At 43.0% G+C, this 27,673-nt stretch overlaps 2 protein-coding genes across 6 annotated transcripts in view; one reads left to right on the top strand and one right to left on the bottom strand.

Annotated features, from left to right (window-relative positions):
• Positions 1-27,673, bottom strand: part of LMBR1 (limb development membrane protein 1) — a 218,787-nt gene that overhangs the window by 13,435 nt on the left and 177,679 nt on the right. The gene's annotated exons all lie outside the window — the stretch shown is intronic.
• The window catches only part of RNF32 (ring finger protein 32), a 52,251-nt gene continuing 38,482 nt past the window's right edge, over positions 13,905-27,673 (top strand). For 2 of the 5 annotated variants that reach the window (XM_054021120.1, XM_054021119.1), the window contains exons 1-3: positions 13,965-14,048; positions 19,444-19,564; positions 20,086-20,356. In XM_054021120.1, the coding sequence (XP_053877095.1) occupies positions 19,487-19,564; positions 20,086-20,356 (349 nt within the window). In that variant the 5' untranslated portion in view covers positions 13,965-14,048; positions 19,444-19,486. Of the gene's footprint in view, positions 14,049-15,151; positions 15,173-19,443; positions 19,565-20,085; positions 20,357-27,673 lie in introns of those variants that run through there. The other 3 variants (XM_054021118.1, XM_054021121.1, XM_054021116.1) reach the window with 3 other exon arrangements.

Here is a 27,673-nt window from a genome sequence, read left to right as displayed (position 1 = left end):
AGGAGTACCGCGGAGTCGACGGGGGAGCCTGCCTGCCGCGTGTGGACCAAGGTAAGTTCGAACTAAGGTACTTCGACTTCAGCTACGTTATTCACGTAGCTGAAGTTGCGTACCTTAGTTCGAATTGGGGGGGGTAGTGTAGACCAAGCCTAACTTTTCCCTGCTCGATTTTGCAACCTTAATGTTCTTCTAACATCATTGCTTGGGATTTAATCAATGAACAGCTTGATTATGTTTCACTATTTTATCAAAACAAGTTTTCCATTTTTAAGTATTTTGCAGAATGGGATTTTAAAATCTTTTTGTATTAAATTTTGACTACTATAAAAGTTGTGGCATTTAACATGTTTCTATTCAACATTTTATAATAATATTTCCTTGTAATACATTTCCAACAACTTTGAATACAGGACCTGTATTTAAAATGCACAGAAAATGCAATCATTTGTTGGTAATGAGCAAATATGCTACAAAAACATGCTCAGCGATTCATTCAGGAGGAGAGGAGGGGCAGGAATCTGCAACTATCCTTTTTAAAATGTCTTCCTTCTTTAACTCTAATCAATTAAGGAAATGGTTTGCCATTACATTATGGCTCTCCCACACACCATTTAAATGCACACTTGACTCCCATTGAAATAGTCAGTTCTTCTTAAATTAGATTGAACTATGCATACACAAAAGGCTGCTGCAAAGCACAAAACTCCCATAGCACCCTCTACTGATAAAGAGAGAAGGGGATTAACATTCGTACAGAGCAATTCCACAGACTAGGTAAAATAAGAGCGAGAAGGTGAAAATGGGATTTCACTGCAGTTCAGAATTTAAACTGCTGCTTAATAAAGAGACCCTTTCAAGACACTTACCCTCAAAGGCCCAATCCCGTAGTCCCTACTCAGGCAAAATTCCTACTGAAGTCGGAATATTGGCTGGGTAAGGACTATTCACAATTAATCAAACTATCTGCATATAATTAAATCAGCTCTAATCACTTCATGGAGAGTAAAGAACCTAATTTTGGCATTTTTCCACTTAAATTCTTCCAAGAATACTTGCATTATTCTCTATAATCTTGCCAAACAGTATTTGTCAAATAATTGGACCATTTTTTCCATTGGTTGTTCAAAAAGTATGAACAAGCATTGATTTAACCAGATGATACCCATCAGTCGATTATTAAATTTCCTGTGAAGGGCTGAACTGGGGTTTAAGTGATGGCACACACCATGGGTGAATTTCATCCAATGAGAACTGCTTGATATCTTCCCACGCATTTTGAAAGTATCAAGGCTAGACCCAAAATGTAACCAATCTTCAATATTATATGTATAGCTGTAAATATGTTTCTTTTAACAGAATGTTTTGTTTTTAAACAAGGGCAACTGTGGTACTCGGCACTAAGAATAGGATAACAATTTCTTCTGTGCTCTCAATGGCCCTCTCCCCATGGTGGTTGTCCAGATAGCACAGAGGAGAAAGAGAAAGCACCCTAATTGGAGTGCTGAGGGATGAGGAGCTAGGGGTGGGAGATGAGACAAGAGCTGGGGGAGAAGGCAGGAGGGAGAGGAAGACTGGGACTGGCTGAAGGGGGCAATGAGAGAAGACAAGTACAGGCTAGAAGAGGTAGGGGGTTCTTTGGAAAAAATAGTATGTGCTCATGTAATTAATGACTGAATCATAATGGATGCACACAAAGGGGCAAATTCAGATTGCACAAGCAATGTTTACTGTGGGATTTCCCAACTTTTCAGTCCTTGCATTTGCAGCCTTAATGTTAACTTAGCAATATAAACTTACATTTTAAAAATTTTCATTCTTTCCCCCGTCCCCCACAGTAGAGACAGTGGATCAGATTCTTAGGTGGTGTAAATTGGCATGGCTTTATTGATTTTAATAGAGCCGTGCCAATTTACAGCAGATGAGAATCTGGTGTATTAATTTTAATTCCCTTCTAAAGAAGGCGCTCACACATCAACCTCATATGCCTCTAGTAATGTTTTTCCCCCCTTGACCGTGTCTATTTTTGTTATGTCTTAGAGATGTGGTGACCAAAAGTGAATGCAGTATTCAAGGCACTGGATTAACACCCATTTATATAATGGCATTATAATATTTTCTGTATTATTTCCTAGCCCCTTTAACCTAACATTTTATTCACACTTCTGACCACTGTTGTACATTCAGCAAACATCTTCAGTGTACTGGCCACAATGATATCTAAGTCTTTTTTCTGCAATTCAAAACCAATCAGCATGCATAAGTAAATTGAGTAATTTAAATTATTCCTTTCTTTCAATGTGCAGCCTTATGCTCTTCTAGGCTGAATTCATCTGCTCTTGTATTACCCAATTACTAAATTTCCAAACCCTCCAGGTTCCTCATAATCTTCCCCACTACTGTCTAACCTAAATTATGTTGTTTCATCAGCAAAATTGGTTTCATCACTATTCAACACTTCTCCTGTTATTCCTTACAATAGTCCTACATTGACCTCTTTTCCTGATGAAATTTGGTCCTATACTTTGATTTCTATCACTTAACTAGTTTTCACTTAATGACAGGGTTCTACTTCTCACACTGAGGTTATCAAGTTTCTTTTATGATAGTTTCTTTCTTTCTTATAATTAGCAGCTGTTTTATTAACTAATATCTAAAAGCCCTGACACAGTCTCTTGTGTGGCTTCATTTAGATTTGCTGTTTTAAATTAACATTAATTTGTTAACTTTTTAAAAGAATTCTAACATGTCAGACAGTTTTAGCAATCCAAAACCAGGCTGATTCTCTCTATCATTCTACTCATCCAGGTTCGTTATAGATCTTATCTATAACGTTGCTCAATTAAATTCCCTAGCACTGAGATAAGGCTCACCAGTCTAATTGTTGGAATCCCTCTTAGAATCTTTCCCTGCCCACCCCCCAATAGATAAGTATAAAGTTGGCTACCGTTTAGTCTTCCAATATTGTACCAGTATTTATGAAATACCCATTTATTGTCATTTGTTCTTTTAGTTGATTCTTTAGTTGTTTCAAATCCCCTGGGTAAATGCCATCTGATCTGGCTATTTATTGCATTTAATTCCTTGAATTGTTCCAAACTTTTCATATCTATCTATTACTACCTCTGATAATGCATCATCTTGCCTATCTATAAACAGTACCCATATCCTCTGTGCTGAAGACCCAGACAAAGAAAAAACGTAGTTACTCCAAAATTGGTTTATCCTCTTAGATTGTTCCTTTATGTCATATGTTCTAACAGGCTAACTGACTATCCCAGGGGCTTCCAACACCAGTACTGATGTACTTACAGAATATTTTATTGGGTGTATATCTTTGGTCCATTGTTCTTCAAATAGCCTCTTTATCTCCAAAACTTTTATATTAAAAACCAGATAGTAGAGGCGCCCATACCAAGCTCTGGATGCCTGTTACACCACTTAAAAATCACAATAATAACAACAATAAAAAAATTACACTGACCTTTAAATTGACTTCCAGCATTCCTAGAATTATAAGCCAAACTGTCACCAAAACTTAATTATCCCATGAGAACATATAACCCCATCCACTCCTTATCCCATCTTCTCCCTAAATGCGCCCCCTCCAAAAAAATATAACTTTTGAAACGGGCTCTTACCCCTCACTATTCCACTCACCCAGCACAGGACAGGATTTATCCCAGTTTTTCCTGTCATGGTCCTCTCCAGTCTTTTCTTTCCAAATAAAGCCTATGAAATTTTTAATTTATAGCATTGGTCTCCCTCCCAATCTGTCTTTCTTCTATAGTTTACAGCCAGGAATTACTGTATCTCATTGATTGCTTTCATCAGCCCTGTATTCTTCTGATGCCAGACACTCAGGCTCACACATGGTTGCGTTTAAGCTCCTTATACTGGTGTAATAAGCATTTTCAATTTTTATTACTTTATTGGATTGCTTCTCTTTAAGGGTGTCCCTTTTGCCGTAACCCAGCACAACCAAAATTACTACCTTATTTTCTTCTGGGATACATACTTCTTGATAATGAGTGGTCTGAACAGTAGTTAATAAACTGGGTATTCATATATAAGAACCCCAAAAGGAGAAAAAGAAACCTACCAGAAAACATACAAAGAAAAATAGTCCTTCTGGAACGAAAAAGTGCGTTTGCATTCCCTTATCTCCTGCTGAGGAGGAAACGATTATGGCTGAATGGGAATGTCCCAGTAAATCTAAATAATTTTACAGGCGTGTGAACACACAGGATTTTCCACTAACAGGCAACTGTTTGTTGGGAATGTTGCGACTCATCAAAAGTGATCTGTCTTCATGTGTCAACCTGTTAGCTCAATTCAGTAAGTAGTACACCATCAGAGTGTAGACCATATGTGGGCATTTTTCTCCTTTTAAAAACAGCATTATACAATATCAATAAAGCAAACACTAAATCAGGGCTGCTCGGGGGGAGAGGAAGGCGGCAAGTGGGGCAATTTGCCCCAGGCCCCGGACCCCACAAGGGCCCCCACGAGAACATAGTATTGCAACTTTTTTTATGGAAGGAGCCCCCAAAATTGCTTTGCCCCAGGCCCCCTGAATCCTCTGGGCGGCCCTGCACTAAATAGATTAAACTGGCTAACTAACAGATCTCACACAGTAATTGTCAATGGAGAATCATCACTGGATAGTGGGATTCTGCAGGGATCAGTTCTAGGCCTGACACCATTCAATATTATTCTCCATGATTGGGAAGTAAATATAAAATCATTGCTGATAAAGTTTAGTGATTACACAAACATTTTGTGCAAGGAATGGTAAATGATGAGAACAGAGCAGTTTTACAGAGCAATCTGGGTTGCTTGGTAAGCTGGGCTTATTCAAAGAAAATGTGTTTGTATACAACTGCAAGGTCATGCATCCAGGACCACGGAATGCAAGCTATACCTACAGAAAGGGAGACTGTATCCTGGTAAGTAGTAAAGGAACAGATTTTACGAGTCATAGTGGACAAACAACTGTACATAAGCTCCCAGTGCGATGATGTGACAAAGGTATAACATGATCCTTGGATGTATAAACAAGGGAGTAGGAGTAGGGAGGTGATTTTACCACTGTATATGGCATGGTGAGAACAATACTAGAATATTGCCTCCAGTTCTGATGCACACATTTTTAAAGGATATTGAAAAATTGGAGAGGATGCAGAAAATAGATACAACAATTATTCAAGGGCTTGTAAAAAAGCATTACAGAGAGAAATTTGAAGATCAATCTGTTTAGCTTATCAAAAAGAAAACTGTAAGGTGAATTGACTAGGGTGTAGCCATACCTTTATGGGGAGAAAATACCAGGTACTAAAGGACTCCTTACCCTAGTGGAGAAAGGCATAACAAGAACCAGTGGTAATAAATTTAAGCCAGATAAATTCAAATTAGAAATAAGGCACAATTTTTTAAACAGTGAGAGCGATTAACTATTGGAACAAACTACCAAAGGAAGTGATGGATTCTCCATCTCTTGAAGTCTTCAAATCAACACTACATGACTTTCTGGAATATATGTTTTAGTCAAACACAGATATTGGGCTCAATACAAGGACAACTGGGTGAAATTATATGGACTATGTTACATAGGAGGCCCAGCAGACTATCTTAATGTACCTTCTGGCCTTAAAAACTATGAATCACTCACATAGTGTGATGCTAAAGCTTCCGAGTTTGGCAAGCATGGTATAGACATTACTCTGGGTCACACGATGGCTCCACAACAGTCATGGGGAAGATTCTACAGAGCCTATACATCAAAAATCCCCTAATTTTGATTATTTAAGGCATTCATTCTCTTCCAATGTTACTTCTTAAAAAAGAAGGGAATTGTAATAAACCTGAAGCCTGAAATGAAACTATAGAACTAAAGAAATGTGAATAATTAGTATACCTCACAAAATATAGTAAATCAAAACAACTTGAAACCAACCATTTATTTATCATCATTTTATGGCTTTGTTTTACATTTTCTTTTTTGGAGGGGTTAAACAGGGGCTTTTAATAAAGTTGTGACTTTAAAAGGCCATGTTGCAAAATGTTTTGCTAAGCCTTTGCCTTGTCATACACAAGACTAGTTTCGTTAAAGCTACCATAGATGAGTTAAAAGGCAGGTGAAAGTTAAATAATAAAAACAAAACTATTTCAAATAGCATTTAATAAAAAAAAAGAGAAAGAGACATAAACATCAACCCTGGAAGTATTAAAAGCACGTTCTGAAATCCACTGTGATGACAGTTTAAAGAAAGCAGCTTTTATGTGCTACTGAGCCCAGCTCTGCAATGTCTTTTAAATGCAATTGTTTACCTAAAAATACAAGCAAGGGCCAGAATCTGGCCTAGAAGAGGCAGCTTTTGATTGCACACACTGAACTGAATCCTTAACTAATAAGTTGTTCCACACCTTTGTCTGAAACAAGAAAGGCAAAGGTCTGCGTTTTCTCACAAGAATGCACAAGCCTCCTCAAAAGTAATATGGTTTTCTACATCTAAGACTCAGTATTTGTTGACTTAAAGAGTTTGTGTGAGTGACAATGCACATCACTGGTTTGTTACTTCTGTCATCTGTGCTACTGAGTGTACCTTGACTCAGATCAAAGTTGAAAGCTTCTAAAAAGATACACAAACCACAATGTGACAAATAGCATGCTTTGTTTGACACAGCAAACAAGAAATTACTTTCATCAACCCAGGAAAAGAATCCCATGTTTTCAGTGCTAATTCTGAAGTCTGCAATGATAGAGCTAGAGGTTTACTTCATTCTCAAGGAATGAGCACCTTTCAAAAAATAAAGAAAGAAACAGAAACAAATTTGATACATTACATTCTGGTGATTTTTACAAATTCAAAAACTACTCCTAGAATATGTATTTGTTAAAGATAAAATTTATACTTTTACTTAACTAAATTGATTTCCCTCAAATAGAAAATATCTCCTGTTGAGTCATCTATTACCTATAATTTATTTTTTTTAAACATGTTCTGAGCCTCCTAGGCAAAACTAGACACTCTGGATGTATCCAACACTAGGCATTCCAATAGCTTGCACATTTAACAATGATGTGCATAATAAATACTGCATATAATATATAATATATATTTATAATCATTTAGAGATATTTGAGGGTTAGTTAGCTAATCTTTGTATGGTGCTTTTGGAAACGTAAAGCGCTACAGACATATAAATCCTAAGTATGATGTATATCATCGGAGCACAGAATTTTTTGTCAGTAGAAGTGCATGTTAAATAAAAATTAAAGGAATATCTGTGAGGTCACTTTTGGCCCAAAACATAGTTTAGTTTAAAAAAACAAAACAAAAACAAAGTAACTTTCCCTTTGATTGATTTTTTCTTCCCTGCAATGGAAAAGGTATTTCATGCAAAGGGCATGATCTGAAGCCTACTGAAATCAATGGCAGTCTTTCCATCAACTTCAATAAGATCTGGATCAGGCCACAAACATCACTGCTGTGTTTATAACCTAAGCATTACATCATTGTGCTAGAGAATGAGTGGCTGAATGTGAAATTGACTAGAAACAGAGAAATGCAAAGAGTAAACAAATAGCAGAATAAAAACATATTAACAGACTAGATAACAAAACACAGTTAAAAAGGATAAAATAGCCAGACGATCCTTTTAATTCTCCAACTCCACCTTTCCCCTAAAAAAACCTTCCACTGGGCATACAGAAAGGTTCTGCAACGCTATCTGCACAGATTCACCAAATCCAACCTCCCACACACAGCAGAACTCCACCAGTCTGTTATCCTCCTTAACCCACTCAAACTGTGTGCATGGCATATGACATCAGAATGACTGATCCTAATGTGAATTTATTGTCTTGTATTCTTTTAGTACTCCTTACCTGAGGAGGTTGTGAAGGCTAGGACTATAACAGCGTTAAAAGAGAACTGGATAAATTCATGGAGGTTAAGTCCATTAATGGCTATTAGCCACGATGGGTAAGGAATGGTGTCCCTAGACTCTGTTTATCAGAGGGTGGAGATGGATGGCAGGAGAGAGATCACTTGATCATTACCTGTTAGGTTCACTCCATCTGGGGCACCTGGCATTGGCCACTGTCGGTAGACAGGATACTGGGCTAGATGGACCTTTGGCCTGACCCAGTACGGCCGTTCTTATGTTCTTACCCTAAATATTGTTTACAATGATAAAATATCACTATCTTTCTGCACACAGATGCTATTCCCAGCCTACTCAAGCAGTGTCCAAACACTGGGAGTTTGGTTTATTAACACAGAAATTAATTATATAATATGAAGTTTGCTTCAAAGCTTCACTCCAAGCTTGGCTGCTCCTAAGGTTCCTATCTCAGATCAGCTCAATCCACATCCTAGATCTTCTCTTCCAAGAAAGCTACTCCCACCTTCTGTATATCCACATGGTGCAACAAGCCACCTAACTCAGTGAATTAGCTATACTCACTTAGGGCTTGTCTACACTTAAAACACTACAGTGGCACAGCTGCACAACTATGGTACTTCAGTGTAAACACTACCTACACTCACAGCAGGGGTTCTCCTATCAGAGTAGGTAATCCACCTCCCCAAGAGAGGCAGTAGCTAGATGGACAGAAGAATTCTTCTGTCGACCTAGAGCTATCTACACAGGGATTTAGGTTGCTTTAACAATGCTGCTCAGGGATGTGGATTTTTCACCCCTTTGACCGACGTCGTTAAACTGACCTAATTTTATAGTGTAGACCCAAGCCTTAGGTTGCAATTCTACAAAGATAAATGGGCAGATAGACCCCTGTGCTTGTGATGTCCTGGTTTACAAGAACAGGGCCTTAACTCTTTTGTAGAAGGATTAACAAAGTAGGGTGCTAACAAAGTAGGGTGTTTCAGGCAACAACTTCCAATGTATTACATAGAATTATATTGTTCATTGCATAGTCTATTCAAAAGAAGGCTGTAAAACTCATCCATTATAGAGAGATTCATGAGTTCAGCCATTTAAAAACATATAATTAACACTGTAAATTAAAGAGAAAATTACAGCACTATCCAAGCATAGAAAACTGGTATCACTAACAACGGATCCATCCACTTTCAAACCAGGCCACATCTTCTTTATGTTAATCTGTTTAAAGTAACTTTAGCTACCTCACGTTTCCAGTGTACACTCCTACTAAAAGGTGCCACTTAATAAGAAATGGCAATTAAAGAGGCATGTTTCTCTCTAGAAGACTGCAATAGATTCATAGATTCATAGATTCTAGGACTGGAAGGGACCTCGAGAGGTCATCGAGTCCAGTCCCCTGCCCGCATGGCAGGACCAAATACTGTCTAGACCATCCCTGATAGACATTTATCTAACTTACTCTTAAATATCTCCAGAGATGGAGATTCCACAACCTCCCTAGGCAATTTATTCCAGCGTTTAACCACCCTGACAGTTAGGAACTTTTTCCTAAATGTCCAACCTAGACCTCCCTTGCTGCAGTTTAAACCCATTGCTTCTTGTTCTATCTGTAGAGGCTAAGGTGAACAAGTTTTCTCCCTCCTCCTTATGACACCCTTTTAAATACCTGAAAAACTGCTATAATGTCCCCTCTCAGTCTTCTCTTTTCCAAACTAAACAAACCCAATTCTTTCAGCCTTCCTTCATAGGTCATGTTCTCAAGACCTTTAATCATTCTTGTTGCTCTTCTCTGGACCCTTTCCAATTTCTCCACATCTTTTTTAAAATGCGGTGCCCAGAACTGGACACAATACTCCAGCTGAGACCTAACCAGAGCAGAGTAGAGCGGAAGAATGACTTCTTGTGTCTTGCTCACAACACACCTGTTAATACATCCCAGAATCATGTTTGCTTTTTTTGCAACAGTATCACACTGTTGACTCATATTTAGCTTGTGGTCCACTATAACCCCTAGATCCCTTTCTGCCGTACTCCTTCCTAGACAGTCTCTTCCCATTCTGTATGTGTGAAACTGATTTTTCCTTCCTAAGTGGAGCACTTTGCATTTGTCTTTGTTAAACTTCATCCTGTTTAACTCAGACCATTTCTCCAATTTGTCCAGATCATTTTGAATTATGACCCTGTCCTCCAAACAGTTGCAATCCCTCCCAGTTTGGTATCATCTGCAATGTAGATATTAACTTATTCTTGACTGTGTGTCAGCTAATACAAACATTTCAGTTGAGCAGTGAAAATACAGTTAATATGAAAATTAAACTCCTGTAAGAGTAGTGCTTAATTTGTAATGAAAAAGGTGCCGGGCTCAAGCAATTAGGTGCCAGGGCTCAAGCAATTTTTTTACTTTCAGAACTGATGCGGCAAGCCAAGAAGTACTGGGGCTATCTGCCAAGCCTAGAGGTGTCGGGGCTCAGCCCTGGCGAGCCCCAGCACAAATTAAGCACTGTGTCAGAGTTAAAAAAACAAACTGATATGACATTGATCTTTTAATTTCAATCAAAGCATAGTAGCCTTGAATCAGAGGGATCATTATTACTGAAAACTTTATAAAGTGTACGGGACGAATTTAGTTAGGCACAATAAAAACAGAAAGGTATGAAAACATTTTCTTTAAAAGATTCCTATTTGCAACTTCTAAAAGAATCAGTTGCTGTTTTCACTGACTTCTAACTGTGTGCTTTTTGAAAATTGAATAAAGAGCTCTCTTTTCCTTCAGCCTGGAGAGCACTTTCATATGGTATTATTGTGTCATGTTTAATTTGTTTTATGTTCTTCACCTACTGAATTGCAGCTTCATAAAGTGGTGTTTTATTATTTTCTCCCCCATATCTATAAAAATAACTGTTTTCGTCATTTTTAAGGTGGCTGCTTTAATACTTTAATAGTCTTGAAGATGGAGGCTATTACATACACATACAAGTACCTGTTTATAACTTTTCTCTCTGCTAGTTCAGATCTGTAATTTGAGTAGATATTTATATCTACTGAAAAGAAATACATAGATTCATAGATTCAAGGACTGGAAGGGACCTCGAGAGGTCATCGAGTCCAGTCCCCTGCCCGCATGGCAGGACCAAATACTGTCTAGACCATCTCTGATAGACATTTATCTAACCTACTCTTAAATATCTCCACAGATAAACATCAACAGATCAACCACCTATTTTCTATTTGGATGACTTTAAAAACAATTTCTCTTCTATTTTCCAGCAAATGTATCTATAAAAAAGAGGGACAATTAAATATATTGAAATGCTATTTCTATATTATTGAAGGTAGAGTGGCCCCGAGTACCTTGAATGGTCCCTTACAATATGTGCTAATTACTTATGCTAAACCAGTGCATCTTAACCTTTTTTTCATTTGCAACCCCCTAAAAAATGTCAAATGAAAGTGTGGACGCCTTTTGAAATCTTAGACATACTCTGCGTACCCACAGAGGTGTGCAGACCACAGGCTGAAAATCACTTTTCTATGGTAACGACAACCTTTCCTCGACCCCTTAGACCAGGAGTTCTCAGGACAAATTTTTTGTCCTCAGAGTGCGGCCACCCAATCTTGCTGGTGGCCAATCTCACACTTTCCCCTAAAATACTTAATTAGCTTTAGGAAAAACAAGTAAATATGAACATATACATATCCAAACCATTGTAATTTATTTATTGTTAGCTAGTAAGTCTGTTAATATCACTTTTCACAACAAACATGCAAGTATCACTTTTCACAGCAGGCTTATTCAGCCCTGGCAAGCCTGGGGGACAAATTAAGCCCTGGATGGGGAGGTCTCGGGAGGCAGCAAGGGCAATGGGGCTAGATGGGGGGGCTAGGGGAGTCAGTGGAGGGCTAGAGCCTGAACCCCATGGCAAGAGCCTGGGGCCTGCCACCCCACGGCCAGACCTGGAGCCCGAAGCCCCTCAGCCACAACCTGCCGTCCCACCACCCCAGAGCTGATGCCCAAATCCTGAGCCCCACTGCCCCGGGAAGGTGGGGAATTCACTGGCTGCCTGCTACTCCAGCGTTGTGCTCCAGGTGTCTCTAGAGGGGAGCAGAGCCCAACCCCTGCTGGTGGTCCCAGCAATCAACACCAAGGCAGAGCATCCAGGAGCAACAGGGAGGAGGAGGAGCCACTATTTTGCCACCCATGCCCACTCCATCACATCCACAAGAAAGCCACTTGTGGCCACAAGAAAAGCCCCTGATGGCCGCATTTGAGAAACGCTGCCTTAGACATATTCTGTGGACTCTCGGGGATCCAAAGACCACAGGTTGGAAACTACTGTGCTAAACAGTCTGTTACATCTTACATTTTGCTGTGACATGCAGAGTAGTTTTCCCAGACCCGCAGAAGAGTTCTATGTGGCTCAAAAGCTTGTCTTTCTCACCAATGGAAGTTAGTCCAATGAAAGATATTACCTCACCCACCTTGTCTCTCTAATATCCTGGAACCGACATGGCTACAGCTACACTGCATGCATTTCTGCAATACATCACAAAATACTCCATTTTGGTTTGTAAACATGTTAGGAACATATCTCTGAGCAGAAAGAGAGAGTAACTATTAGATGACCACTACTGAGGCATTCCAGGCTTTCCACATAGACAAATAGGTTATACCTTAGAAGCAACTGGGAAGACAGGAGAAGGCCAGAATGAGATTGGAGCAGCTTTTATGAGTGAACTGCCCTCTGACTGGCTGGACCTTTTAAAATGCAATGAAAGCTGGTTAAACCAACCAGATGGAGAGAAAGCTGCTCATGGACTAAGGACCTGACCTGATGTGCCCAGTCCATTTGAGGGAAAATGGGATCTAAGTGTAAAGGATAGCCAGAAAACCAGCCGAAAAAGCCTAGATTAATCAACTATAACTATTCTTACCAGCAGTTCTGGATATATTTGTTCTGGTACTTCCTTTGTGTGACAATAAATTGTCACACAAAGGAAGTACTCCCTGATACTTAATAAATTGTCTGTGATGGTAAACAAAAAGCCCCGCTCTGTGGAATATTTTCACTGAAACCCAAAGGGCAGAAGTAGTGGATGTTTCTGCCCTCAAAATCTGAAATTGTATGCAAAGTGATGCAGCAAAATGGCTTACATGACTTGATGTACCCCTTTCAGCACCAAAAAGAAATGGAAACATAGGCCCTGACCCTACAATCACTTACGCACAAGAAGAGTGCCACTGTCAGAGCTAGTCATGTGAATAAAGTTAAACACAAGTGAAAGTATTTATGGGATTGGGGCCTTCAAGACTGCACAGTGCCCAATGGGGCCCAGATTCCTAATTCTCTACAAGCTCCTACAAAGTAAATAGTAATGCTCTGCTTATACTTCACTGAGGAAACCACTACAAGAACTTAGCAAGAGTGGTGGTGGAACCTCCATTGCTGGAAATTTTTAAATTTAGATTGTTTTATGATAGATAAATTATGCTTTAGTCAAAAGAGAATTAATTCAGAGACATCTCAGAGCCTATGTTCGGCAGCAGGTCAGACTAGCGAGCCACAATGGCCGCTTCTGACCGTATCATCTCTGAATAGAGGTTTGCCAAAGTGATATTTCAAAGCCAACTGTTTCTACGTACAAAATCAGATTTTTTAAAAAAAGTGTTTATTTCTGACGGACAGCTCAAAACAGCTGAACAAATTTAGCTCCAACTGCCCCCGCACAGCGCAACGCTCAGTGAGTCAGACAACAGCGCGCAGGGCGCGCGCCGCTTTATCCAGCCCCGCCCGCCCGGCACAGAGCTCCGCCTCCCCTTCCCACGTGCGTTCGAAAGGCACAGCCTCACCCAGGGGCACGAGGACACACCGACCGTTGGGCAGCGGCCACGTGCCCCTGGACTGTCCCTTCCACAGGCCCTTCCTCACGCCCACATTCCACACTCCTCCCTCGCGCCACTTGAACTTCCGGTCTGCGTGCGCCCTCGCCTCCTTGACGTTCTGCCCGCCCACTTGCGCGGCACGCACGCATACGCCTCGGTTTCTGCCTCGCGCTGCCGTGGGGGTGTGGCGGCGGGCTGTGATAAAGCTTGGGAGTTGCGTTGCTAAGCAACCCGATCCGGACCGTGGCGAGAGGAGCAGGTCGGTGTTAAAAAGACAGTGACAGTCTCCATGGGACGAGCCCAGGGGTGCTGCAGAGTCCGCTGGCAGGGTGGCTGTTTGTATCGGGGGCGGACCACAGGAGCCAATAAGAGGGCGCAGTGTGATGGGGGTAGGGAGGCCAGTGGAGTGTGTGGTGGGGGAGCAGGGGCCATGGATTGGGTGGGGGTGAGGAAGCCGGGGCCAATAAGGGGGGGAGGGTAAATGTGTGATGGGGAGAGCAGGAGCCATTGGATGGGGGGAACCAGGGGCCAATAAGCAGGGCACTGTGTGATGCGGGGAAGCTGGGGCCAGTAAGGAGAGAGGTGCTGGGTGCATTCAGGAGCAGAGGCCATTGTAGGGAGAGATACTGAATGGGGGGGGGGAGGGAAGGGGGAAGCAAAGGCAGATGAGAACAGGGAGGGCTGGTTCTGTGGGAGATGGGTGGGAGGGTTGATAAATGAGGGAGAAACATGCCATGAACCAGTGTGCAGTAGGGAGACTTGTGCAAAGATGAGCTACTGTTATGGGATCTGATGTGTTTAAGGATGAGAAGGAGAAAGAGGTGGGTAGGGCAGGGTGAATAGGTAGTTTCTGTAAAATGGGAATAGTCAGCAAAATTTAATCTGCCTCATTCATGATTGTAATGTGGCTCATGGATGGAAGGTGCTATAGAAATTCAAATTATTGATTATCATAAAAATCAGCGGTTAGAATAGCACCACACAGAGAATCTATAAAGAGCAATTTGAAGAGATCTTTTGGCAGTCTGGTGCACTTCTTTAAATTCTTAATTCAAATGTTGCAGTAGTTAAAATAGATTTTATTATATTTTTAAATTTTTAGTTCAAAACTTGTTTTTACAATAAGACACTCTTTAGATAGAGATAGTTTTAACATATTTTGAGAAGAGGAACAGAAGGTCAATTAATCTCTGAAAAAAGAAATCCTTTTAGTCCACCAAACAGGTACAGGACTAATGGGGGCATTCCCTAAGACCGCCAACAAGCATAACTCATCTTTAACCTGAAGAGACCACCTCCAGGAAGGAGTAGTTCATTGTCCATGAACTTTGCAATCCTTGGCCTCTTTACTGAGTCTGTCAAAAATGAGTGCCAGTTGTGATGGTAATTGTATATTGTCTCACTGAGCCAACTCCCATGCACGTTGATGGAAATCTTCCCATTTTTTTCCAAGGGGAGTTAGATTAGTTCTTGAGAGACTTGGCTTTTTAAGGGTCAATTATCAGGTTAAAAAAACGTCTTTTAATGTCCTTCCCTAAGTTATACGTAATATCTGAGACTGTTAATAGGGAACTTTTTGTTATGTCTAGTTTACTCTTCTTTGCTTATTCTGTTTTTGTTTGTTTATTTCTATCAAGCTTGAGCAATGGATGTAGGTGAGCCAGATCATTCACTTTTGTTTATAGTCAGCTTCTAGTTTATTCCACATTTAGGTGCTCTTTGTACTTGGAAAATGCTGCAGTGTTTTGACTACAAACAAGGCAAGGGAGTGTCTGGAGTATTGGTTGTTTGTTTCAACAGTTTCCACTACAATTACAACAAAAAATCTGTTTTTTTTAATTCATAAAAGATAGTTTTTCAAAGACTAAATTATTGTGAAAATATGACCTGTGTCACTTTAAATATTGGGACAGCTTTCATTCCATAATAAAGAGCAGGGAAAATTATTATTACTCTATAGTCTGTGCTTTAAATTCAACTCAGAAGCCAAGCAACAGCTCATGAATATGGCCCTAACAAATTCACGGCCATGAAATCTGGTCTTTTGAGTGCTTTTACCCTATACTATACAGATTTCACAGAGAGACTAGCGTTTCTCAAATTGGGGGTCCTGACCCAAAAGGGAGTTGCAGAGGGGTTGTAAGGTATTTTAGGGGGGTCATAGTCTGGCCACCTTTACTTCTGTGCTACTGCCTTCAGAGCAGGGTGGCCGGAGAGTGATGGCTGCTAACTGAGGGTCCAGTCTACAGGCAGCAGTGCAGAAGTAAGGGTGACAATGCTGTACCATGCCATCCTTACTTCTGCGCAACTGCTGGCAACAGCACTGCCTTCAGAGCTGGGCTCCTGGTGAGCAGCCACCACTCTTTGGCTGCCCAGCACCACCACCAGCAGCAGCAGCGCAGAAGTAAGGGTAGCAGTACCGCAACCCCCCTCTAGAATAATTCTGCAACCCCCACCCCAACTCCTTGTTGGGCCAGGACCCCTACAATTACAACACTGTGAAATTTCAGATTTAAAAGCTGAAATCATGAAATTTACTATTTTAAAAAGCCTATGACCATGAAATTGACTAAAATGGACCATGAATTTGGTGGGGCCCTAATCATGAAGCACAGGTATAAAGTGCTCCTTGTGAAATTCTTCACTCATTAAAAAGATGGCTCTACTCTATACCATTTAAAGTTTCTGAATAAGTTTATGGGTGTGGTCTACAGAGAACAGTTTGTAATAGTCTAATTTTGAAGTGGCAAAGCCATGGATCACAACAGCAAGGTTTTCATTAGAAATGGCCTGCAAATGAAATTGGCTCTTTTGGCCAAGCATAAATAGAGGAAAGCAATCCTAGCTACTGATACTATCCAGAACTCCGTATTATAAACTCTGGTAATGAAAGACGGATGCACAACCTCGTTGAAGGAGACTAGAACCACAATCATGTCTTCTGGTTATTTTCCCCAACCTACCATCATCACCTCCAAATGATCTGGACCAGGGGTCCCAACGTGGTTAGATTGGTTAGTCATGCTGCAGTCTTTACCCATCACCGAGGTGCACAGTTGCTTCTATTACTGCAGCAGTCAAGATGGAGACAATTGTAATCATAATGTAGATTAATTATGCCAATTCTAAAATAACAGCCTCATCATCAGGTGATTGTAGTGTGTTTTTCATTCAAATCCATAACTCACTTCTTCTATAATGTCCAAAATAAATAGGTTAATATATATGGCAAAATCCAGTTAGTGATTCTATCACTATAACCTTGTCTTTTCTCATTCCAGTCCTTCTCTATTATTTGTTATCACTACTCATCTTGAAGGTTCTCTTTCCCCCTTTTTTGGTGATATTTGTCCTCCCCTTAATTTTTCCATAGGTAAAACAGCAGAAGTGGTTGAGTTGTTAGGAGGGATTTGAATGTGACAAGGGGCGTGGACTTGATGGACAGGTTTGTGGGGGCATTCCAAGCACAAAGGGCAGCGGGGAAGAAGGCACAGAAATGTTTGTGAGAGGAGGATACAAAAAGAGTATTGAAGGTGTAGTCATTAGTGAGCAGAAAGAGTGGTGGGGAGCAACACAGACACATCCAGGTCCAAGATTCAGGCAGGAGTTGTGCAACATACAGCCTTGAAGTAAGGACAAGAAGTTTTAATTAGATGCGCACCAGCACAGCGAGTAAATGGTGTCTAGTTTTAGTCATGGATAAGAAGGTAGCCTTTGGCAACAGCATTTTGGATGGAATGGAACCATAAGGTTAGTATGAAGAAGACCAAGGGAGAAGGAAATTGCAGTAATGAAAGTGGGAGATGATATGTGTAGGGACAAGGAATTTGGAGATTTTTCTATTTGGGGTGGAAATGAAAGGCCAGATTTTGAATAGAGGAGGAAAAAGGCAACATGAGTTGACCATAGTCTTGATGTGGGGAGAGAAGGAAAGGGAGAAGTCAAAGACATCCCCAAATTAATTACAGGCCTCCATGACAGAGGATAGTGGCATTATTAATGGTAAAGAAGATGGGAAGTAGTGGAGGTTTGGGATGAAAGATTATGAGTTTAGACTTGGCCATGTTGAGTCTAAGATGACAAACAATTCAATATAGGCAGTCAGGGAGGCAGCAAAATATGATATCAAAGTAGAGTTGCCAACATACCCAAATACCCTTGCCCTGCCCACTGCCCCAAGGCCCTGCCCCTTCTACGAGGCCCCACCCTGCTCATTCCATCCCCACTCCCTCCATCGCTTGCTCTCCCCCACCCTCACTCACTCTCACGGGGTAGGGGGTTGGGATATGGGAGTGGTTGTGGGCTCTAGGCTGGGGTCAAGGGGTTCAGAGTGTGGGAAGGGGCTCCAGGCTGAGCCTGGGTCAGCGGGTTGGGGTGCAGGGAGGGGGTGTGGGGTGCAAGTTCTGTGGGAGGGAGTTTGGGTGCAGAAGGGGGCTCCGGGCTGGGGCAGGGGGTTGGGGTGCAGGAGGGGGTATGGGGTGCTGGCTCTGGGAAGGGGCTCAGGGCTAGGGTCAGGGGTTCAGGAGGGGGCTCAGGGCTGGGGCAGGAGGTTGGGGTGTGGGCTCTGGCCAGGCAGCACTTACCTCGGGCGGCTCTCAGTTGGCGGCACAGTGGGGCTAAGGAAGGCTCCCTAGCCCCTCGCCGCTCCCGGAATCGGCCAGAATGTCCCTGTGGCCCCTGGAGGGGGGGGCAGGGGGTTCCGTGCGCTGCCCCTACTTGCATGCACCCCCCGCATCTCCCATTGGTCGCAGTTCCCAGCCAATGGGAGTTGTGGAGTTGGCACCGGAGGCAGGGTCAGCACACGGAGACCCCTGTGGGCCCCCACCGCCCCAGGCCGCAGGGACGTGCTGGCTGCTCTGGGAGCAGCATGGAGCCAGGGAAGGCAGGGAGCCTGCCTTAGCCCTACTGCGCCGCTGGACTTTTATCAACCTAAAATCTTCCGGTTTGGCTTCAGTGGCCTCCGGGAGATAGAGCCTGATTCCAAGAGACTCCTGGCAAAACTGGGAGGGTTGGCAACCTATATCGAAGCACAGAGTACAGTTCAGGGGTGGAGAAATATACCTGAAAGTCATCATGCAAAGAGAGAATTCAACTCAGTGAGCAGCTGAATTCAGCCAAGGATAGGAACAAGAGGAGAAGGCTCAGAACAGAGACCTAAGGTACCCAAATTGGGAAGGGAGGATGGTCGACCAACAGATGTTGAAGTAGTTTCTAGGAGGGGGAGAGAGAGAGAGAGAGAGAGTGTGTGTGTGTGTGTGTGTGTGTGTGTGTGTGTGTGTGTGTGTGTGTGTGTGTGCGCGCGCTTATCTTAATGGGGTCCAGGTCCATGACTGGGACTGTTAGGTGCTAACACAATACAAATAATCTAAAAAGCTGATATAAAGGCAGATGACAGATCCATTAGCTCCTATCCAAAAATATACTGTGTACAGCATATGCAGTACATTGGAGTTTGTGGGGAGAGAGGAGTCACAATCTACTTTTGGTTACATGGAGCTAATTTTTTCAGCACCATTGTGTGTTGTGCTAACCTCTTGTTGTCCACAGATGTAGAAAATAGTGAACATTAATTTTGTACACTTCCACTGTATTGTCAATGAGAGTATTTCTGTTGATCAAAAACATTACTAATTCTTTTGTATTTTTGGTTTTAGAACTACAAGATATTACAAAATATGCTGTCAATTGTCCCTATCAATGGAGCATCATTATTCTGTTTTGAAGACAAGTAGTTCATCAATGACTTCAGTTCACAATTCTAAAAACAATTACAAGGTGCACAGGTCATTTTATGCTAAAATAAATGAGCATTTCAAAAAATTGAAATGAATATAGATAGGCCCGTTTAGTGTGTTAAAAGTAATATATACTTACAAGTATTTGTTTATGTTCAGGGCTCTGAAAGGCAAGATTAGCCTTGGGATTGTTTTAATTATACTGAGGCAAAATATGTTTAGGCATGTCAAGCTTTTATAATTCATAATGAGTTTATTGCATATAATAATTATGGGTTCAGTAATTAAAAGTTAAAAATTACTGCTATTTTATTTAATATAAACCATAAATCAAACATTTCTTTTGACTTTATAAGTTAAGGTTAGGATGTGTCAGTAACATCAATCTTAAGTTTCATATTATGGTAATTGTATATTAGTAAGACTTCAAGCATGGGAGTTGTATATGTATAAAAAGCTTTGTCAAATTAAAACATCATTGGCTAAGGGCTGAACTTTTCTTTAACATACTGTACACGCATACAAGTCATTTATATTAATAATTATGGATTTTTTTTTTAGGGCAGTTCCTCCAAACAAGATACTTTAGCTGTTACTGCAGTTGCTTTACAAGATCATATTTTACATAACCTTCAGCTCCAGGATCTTTCATTAGCAGATCCTTTTAAGTCAAAGTTAAGGAATAAAAAGAACACTTACAAACCTGTGAACAAAGAGATGGTCAGAGCAGTAGTAGATACTGGACTAAGAAAAAAGAGAATTCTCCACACAAAAAAGGAAGATCCAGAAAAAGAATATGTCCTTGATCCTAATCCTCCACAATTAACGTTAGGTAAACCATTATATTCTGATCTGTGTATTTTTGCATTTTATTTCAAACTTATTAGAATACAATAGCTAGATGTTCTTTTCAATACTATAACTTAGCATAAAACTGTATAATGCATAGAAAGTTTATAAAAATGTCAAAAATCAAGTACTTTGGGCCTTCAGGTAAACAGTGATCATTTAAACAATAAGGACAATTTAAACTGCCATCAAAAAAGTTGAATACTTCTCACATCTGTCATATATTTGAATTTATTTTCAGTGTGACAGACTAAGGGAGAAGGAAGAAACTAATAAGTCTAGATGAAGAATTTTTTCATTCTAGAAACAGGCACTTCTTTCCCCACTGATTTTTTTTATATATAATTTTTTTATATTAGTGGTTGAAAATACAATGCAATACAAGTATAAACAAAAACAGATGTTATTTTTAATGTTGGAATGATTACATAAGATTGTGTGCAACTGTCGCTTTACCTTTTGTTTAGTAATGATGTTTACCGTTTGGGCATAAATTGTATGCTTTTGCTAACATTTACCCACCCCTGCCCAAACTTAAAAATGTTTGTTTTTGCAATGATCCTGGGGCAAAACCCAGCAAGAATTAACACCTGTAGTTAAATACCTACTTCACATTAAGAAGCAAACATGCAACAAGAGAAGTCATAAAAGTGAGAGCTTGGAATCACGCTAAGTGAGCAAATTTCTTTTAAAAAACCTCAGTTACTAACTTTCCATAACTGTTCTTCAAGATGTGTTGCTCATGTCCATTACAGTGTAGGTGTGTGCTCACCCTGAGCACTACTGCCAGAAAGTTTTTCCCCCATGGTATCCATGGGGTCGGCTCTGGTGCCCCCGGGAGCCACACCTTCATAGCGTCTGTATATAGGGCCCTGCTACCTCTCAGTTCCTTTTTGCTGGCTAACTTGGGCTTGGTCCACACTGGGACGGGGGATCAATCTAGGAAACGCAACTTCAGCTATGAGAATAGCGTAGCTGAAGTCGACGTTTCCTAGATCGAATTAAGTTTACTTACTGTGGGTCCACGTGGCACAGGCAAGCTCCCCCGTCGACAGCGCTTCCTCCTCTCGGCGAGCAGGAGTTCCACAGTCGACGGAGGAGCGCTTCTGGGATCGATTTATCGCGTCCAGATGAAACGCGATAAATTGATCCCAGAAGATCGATCTCTACCCGCCGAATCAGGCGGGTAGGGTGGACCTAGCCTTGGACAGAGGGGCAGGCGGAGTGGGCAGGGGGTGGAATGGACATGAGCAACACATCTTGAAGAACAACAGTTACGGAAGGATAGTAATTGTTTTTGCTTCTTTGAGGGCTTTCCTCATGTCCATTCCAACGTAGGTGACTCCCAAGCAGTTGCGCAGGTGGAGGGTTCGGAGTTAATTGGCGCACTGATTGTAACACGGCTTTGCCGAAACACGCATCATCTCTAGCTTGCTGGGTGATGACATAGTTGGATGTGAAAGGGTGAACTGACGGCCATGTTGCCGTTCTGTAAATGTCCTGAACCGGGATTTGCGCCGTGAACATTGCCACCGATGATTGAGCTCTTGTAGAATAGGCTGTCATTGGAGGAGCTAGGACCTTTGCTAGATCATAGCATGTTAAGATACAGTGATCCACAATGAAATTCTCTGGTCTGAGACTAGGTGGCCTTTCATTCTGTCTGCAATGGTTATGAAAAGCTGAGCGGATTTCTGAAAAGGTTGAGTCCTTTTTATGGAAAAGGTTAGTGTACACAACACCTAGCTGGAGTCTCTGTTCCTCCCTGTTAGTATGTGGCTTCGGATAGAAGACAGGTAGGAAAATATCCTGGTTACTATGGCAGGAAGTCCGGGTGTGGCTGCAGCTGAACTTTGTCCTTGAAGACAACTGTGTATGGTGGTTCTGAAGTAAGAGCTCTGATCTCTGAGTCCCTTCTGGCAGAAGTAATTCCACCTTTCAGGACAGGTAGAGCAGAGAGAACGTTGCCAGTGGTTCAAATGGTGTCCTGTTAGATTCGCCAGCACCAAGTTGAGGTCCGGGGAGGGAGTGGCTGGTGTACCTAGGGGTATAGCCGCTCCAGGCCCTTAAGAAAACGACCACAGATCGAGTTTGAGAAAACTAACTGCTCATTCACCCATGGGTGAAAGGCCGAGATTGCAGCTAGATGGACCCTAATAGATTATACTGTTAGGCCTTGCTGTTTCAAGTGGAGTGTTTCAATCTGTAATGAAAGGCAGTGTTGACTGAGCAGGCAAAATCCCTTTTGCACTGAACAAATTGAGAATCTCTTCCACTTTGCCAGGTAAGTGGTTCAAGTGGAGAGTTTCCTGCTCCCAAAAAGCACCTTGCAAACAGGCCCAGAGTGTGCCAGTTCTGCAGGATTCAGCCATGGAGCTGGGGCCCTGAAAGATCAGGCCCAGGAACGGGGGCAGTCTGATTGGCGTGTCCACCAAGAGATCTAGAAGGGTGGTGAATCAGTGCTGACATGGCCAGGCTGGGTTATCAGAATAAGATGCGTACTGTCGCTTCTGACCTTCAGCAGAACTCTGTACGAGAGGCATGGGAGGGAACGCATACAAGAGATGGTCCGTCCAAAGAAGGAGAAAGGTGTCTGCGAGTGAGCCCAGGCTGTGGCTAGGAAGGAGCAGAACTGAAGACACTTCCTGTTGTGTTTTGTCACAAACAGGTCTACCTGGGGAGTTCCCCATCTCTGGGAAATGGTGCTCACAATGTCTGGGCGAATGGACCATTCGTGATGGTTGGGAAAGGATCTGCTGAGGTGATCCACTAACTCGTTCTGTGAGCCTGGAAAGTAGGAGGCTTCAAGGTGAATTGAGTGGGCTATGCTGAATTCCCACAGTTGAAGAGCTTCCTGGCATAGGGGAGAGGATTGTGCTCTGCCCTGCTGTCGTGTTGTCTGTAAGGACTGACATGCCCGTTGCCCTCCAAGTGGGTTTGGAACACCTGGCAGGCTAGGTGCACTGCCCTCAGTTCCCTCACATTGATGTGTAACGAGAGCTCCTTCGGGGACCAGAGGCCCCGAGTTCTGTGGGTCCCCAAATGACCCCCGCCATCCCATTTCTGTAATGAGACATTGACAACTGGGGCCTTGAGAATGGGATTCCTGCACATACTGACTGCGGGTCCAGCCACCAAAGAAGGGTTGCAATCACGGATACCACCCTTCCGAAATGGTGTCAGCCCAGTGCATATGTTGATGCCAGCCAAGGCTGGAGAGATCTGAGCCGTAGTCTCGCATGTTATACCACATAGATGGATGACGCTATATGCCCTAGGAGCTTTAAGCAGTTTCTTGATGTGGTGATGGGGTGATTCCTCAGGTTCTCTCTGAGTGCCCCAAGTGCTCTGAACAAGTTTTCTGGGAGAAAGAACTAGGTCGAGTTGAGAACTGTTCCAATTCTATCCTTTGAACTGGGGAAAAGGTAGATTTCTGCATATTTATCAACTGCTCCAGGTCCTGGATGGTTGACTGTATTATCTCCACATCTGCCTCCATCTGGGCCTTGGATCGACTTTTGATCAGCCAGTTGTCGAGGTAGGGGTAGACCTGAACCCCTTTTCTCCTCAGAAAGTCTGCGATGACTGCCAGGCACTTCGTGAACACTTGAGGGGCTACTGACAGGCTGAATGGCAGCACAGTAAATTGATAGTGTATGTGGTTCACAACAAATCATAGGAACCTTTTGTGTCCCTGAAATTTCGCAATATTAAAATATGCATCCTTCAAGTCGAGGGCAGTACACGGTCCTCTAGATCCAGAGAAGGGACAATGGAGACCAAGGAGACCACGTGGAAGGTCAGTTTCTTCATGACTCTGTTGAGGTTTCGTAGGTCCAAGATCGGTCTGATTAGGACCCCCAATCCCTTCACTCCAGTGGAACCTTTTCCACTGCTCCTGCCCTTAGGCATTGTTCAAAGGCAGAGCCATCCGCAATAGCCCTGAAGCTGCTAAAATGTCCACCTGGGCGTGGGATGATTCAGAGATCTCCTCGACCTGGATACCCAGGTTCTGGGCTACCCTCCTGATGAGCTCCTAGTGCGCCCTATAGTTGTCCTGGGGAAGACTCTATACTTGTTCCAGCCACCTTCTCTTTGGGAGAGGAGGAAGAGGAATGGGGCATGGAGCCTTGTTCCTTGCCCTCTGCGCCAGATGGGTCCCATGGGGCTGGGTCTTGCAGTTCAGTACTGGGCTTGGCACCAAGGCCTAGTCCCTGCTCCAAAGGAGGTGGTGGGGGAGCTCTCAACCCCAATGGAGTAGGACCTCCTGGACTGTGGACCCTGGAATGGCTGAAAAATCCAGGGATTCCAAAATGGCCACTGTAGTGGCATCTGTCACTGTGCTGGTGACCAGGTCATTGGTGAAATGCCCTGGCTCATCTCAGTCATTGGACATTGTTGGTTGGAGTGGTGCCTGCTCCTGTGGGAGACGTATGACTCCACCTCAGAATCCGACTCCGAGGAGTCAGTTCTCAGCGACCAGGGTGAGGCGATGCCAACTGGTGTCGGTGAATGGTGCCGGGAGGAAGGAGATGGACACTGCACCTTTTGATGGCACCTGGGGTCTCGGTGATGTAAAGCTCCTCGCCTCCAGTGCCGCCGCAATCAGCTCCTGAGTGGCAAGGGATGGCGGTACCAGGAGTGACAGCAACTCCCTCGCTGCCTCTAATGCCTCCGGCATGGACGGAAGCACTAGGGCTGTCAAACTCTGGTGGCTCTTCCTTGGTGGAGAGTCCAACGGCGCCCTTACCGGGGCCAGAGTCAATGGTACCGTGTGCACCGCTGGCATTTCCGAGTGGCCCAACATAGATCACACTCTGTCAGTAACTCTATGCCCTGCAGACCTTGGGTTTGGGGATCTCCCCTGATCAGTTTTTCTCTGCTTCTTTCTTGGCACTGGCAATAGAGAGCGGTGCCGAGAATCCCATGCTGGCGTTGTTGTCCTCTGCAATGAGGATGAGTGTCGGTGCCAGGCCGTAGACACAGAGTCTTTTCTTGGCTCCAGAGAAGTGGAACGGCGCTGCACCTCCTTTTAGAGACTCTGGGGCACTTCTCACTGAAGCCGAAGTACTTGGTGCCAAGTCAATGTGACTCAGCTCCGAAGTGCTGCCTCCATAAGGTGGTACTTGAGTCTCGTGTCCCTGTCCTCCTTATTTCTGGGCCTGAAGCCCTTGCAAATCCTGCAACACTCCTGCATGTGGGCCTCCCCCAGATACTTGAGGCAGCTGGAATGTGGTTGACTAACCAGTATTGGCTGATGGCATGACACACACTGCTTGAATCCTGAGGACCGAGACATACCCCAGCACAATGGAAGTTCTAACCCTGCTAAATGGAGTCCACTACCAACTATACTAACTAACAAACTCGAAGAGAAGAACTATTTACAGATTCTCAGTGGACTTTGTTGACTGAGATACTTGCAGGAAAATGCAAGGAAGAGCAGCAGTTCCAGCGACCGTCATGGGTGATAAGAAGGAACTGAGGTGGGGGTGGAGCCCTGTATACCAGCACTGTGAGGACACAACTTCAGGGAGCACCAGAGCCAACCTGACAAATATCACTGAGAGAAAAACTTTTCCGGTGGTGGTGTTCAGGGCAAGCACAAACTTACATTGGAATGGACATGAGCAAGCACTCAGAGAAGAAATATTTTTTTATTATAATACAATTTTACGGTGGCAATAAACATTGCTATAAAAATGCAGCAAGTATATTATCAGACTAACAGCCATGATGTCTTTCCCACCCATTAGTTTCAGAGATCCCCTTGCTAAAGGATTCTACAGCATTCTTACCATGAAACATTTCTTTTGGTTTCCCTCTCTTCCCCCCATAGATGCCGACTCCGTGGGCGCTCAAGGACTGGAGCAACCATGAAAAAAATTAGCAGGTGCTTAACACCCACTGGCTACCAGCTCCCCCATTCCCTCCCGAGCACCTCCTGCCCACCAGAGGCTGCACCGATCAACTCCTCCCACTCCCTCCCAGCGCCTACTGCCCACTGCAGTCAGCTATTTCGTGGTGTGCAGGAGGCTCTGGGAGGAAGGGGGAGGAGCGTGAACGGGGCATGCTCAGGGGAGAGGGCAGAACTGGGCGGGAAGAGGCAGGACAGAGGTGGAGACTTGGGAGAAAGGGTGGGACATGGGCGGAGCGGGGGTGGGAAGACGCAGGATGGCGTGGGGGCTTCGGGGTATGAGGCGGGTGGGGGTGGGACCTGGGGTGGAGTGGGGGGGGGCTGAGCACCCCCAGGGCCTATGCTTCCCCCTCCCCCCAAAACCTCTTGACTAGACTTTTTAAAAAAGACACAGACCTTCCCCATCAAGATTTTACAGGATAGTAAGATAAATACTGCTCATTATGATTTACTCTCTTTTTGTGGAAATGCCCAAGGGCCCCAGTGAAGATCACATTGCCATTGGGGTAGCTGCTGTGCAGATACACATGCCCGTACTTTAAAGAATTTACAATTCAAGGCCCTGATTCTTCAAAGAGAACTACACAAAATCAATGGGACTCCGTACCTGCACAATGGTCTGCCTGTATGGAATCAGTTGCAAGGTCAGGCCCTAATTTCATAGAATAGTAGAAATGTAGAGCCGGAAGGGACCTAGAGAAATCATTCAGTTCAGCCCCTTGCACTAAGGCAGGACCAGCTAAACCTAGACCATCTCTGACAGGTGTTTGTCCAATCTGTTCTTAAAAACCTCCCTGTGAAACTTATTCCAAAGCTTAACTATCCTTATAGTTAGAAAGTTGTTCCTAATATCTAACCTAAATCTCCCTTTCTGTAGTTTAAGCACATTACTTCTTGTGCTACCTTCAGTGGACATGGAGAACCATTGATTGCCATCCTCTTTATAACAGCCTTTAACATATTTGAAGATTCATCAGCTCCCCGCAGTCTTCTTTTTTTCAAGACTAAACATGCCCAGTTTTTTAAACTTTTTCTCAGAAGTCAACTTTTCTGCGCTTTTTATCATTTTTGTTGCTTTCCCCTGGACTCTCTCCAATTTGTCCACATCTTCCCTAGAGTGATGCTCAGAATTGGACACTAATCCCCTGATCCTTTTCAGCAGTAATACTGCCTAGCCAGTTATTCCCCATTTTGTAATTGTGCATTTGATTTTTCTCTCTTTAGTGCAGTACTTTGCACCTGTCTTAACTGAATTTCATCTTGTTAATTTCCGACCAATTCTTAATTTGTCAAGATTGTTTTGAATTCTAATTCTATCCTCCCATCTCTTTCAGAAGGGAGTTCCCAACCACCAGTACTCTACACCTCTTCCTCTTGGTTATG

Source organism: Malaclemys terrapin, chromosome 2 (assembly GCF_027887155.1).
Source record: "Malaclemys terrapin pileata isolate rMalTer1 chromosome 2, rMalTer1.hap1, whole genome shotgun sequence".
Taxonomy (NCBI): domain Eukaryota; kingdom Metazoa; phylum Chordata; order Testudines; family Emydidae; genus Malaclemys; species Malaclemys terrapin.
The sequence above is the reverse complement of the archived record's forward strand: the minus strand, read 5'-3'. Positions and strand labels throughout refer to the sequence as shown.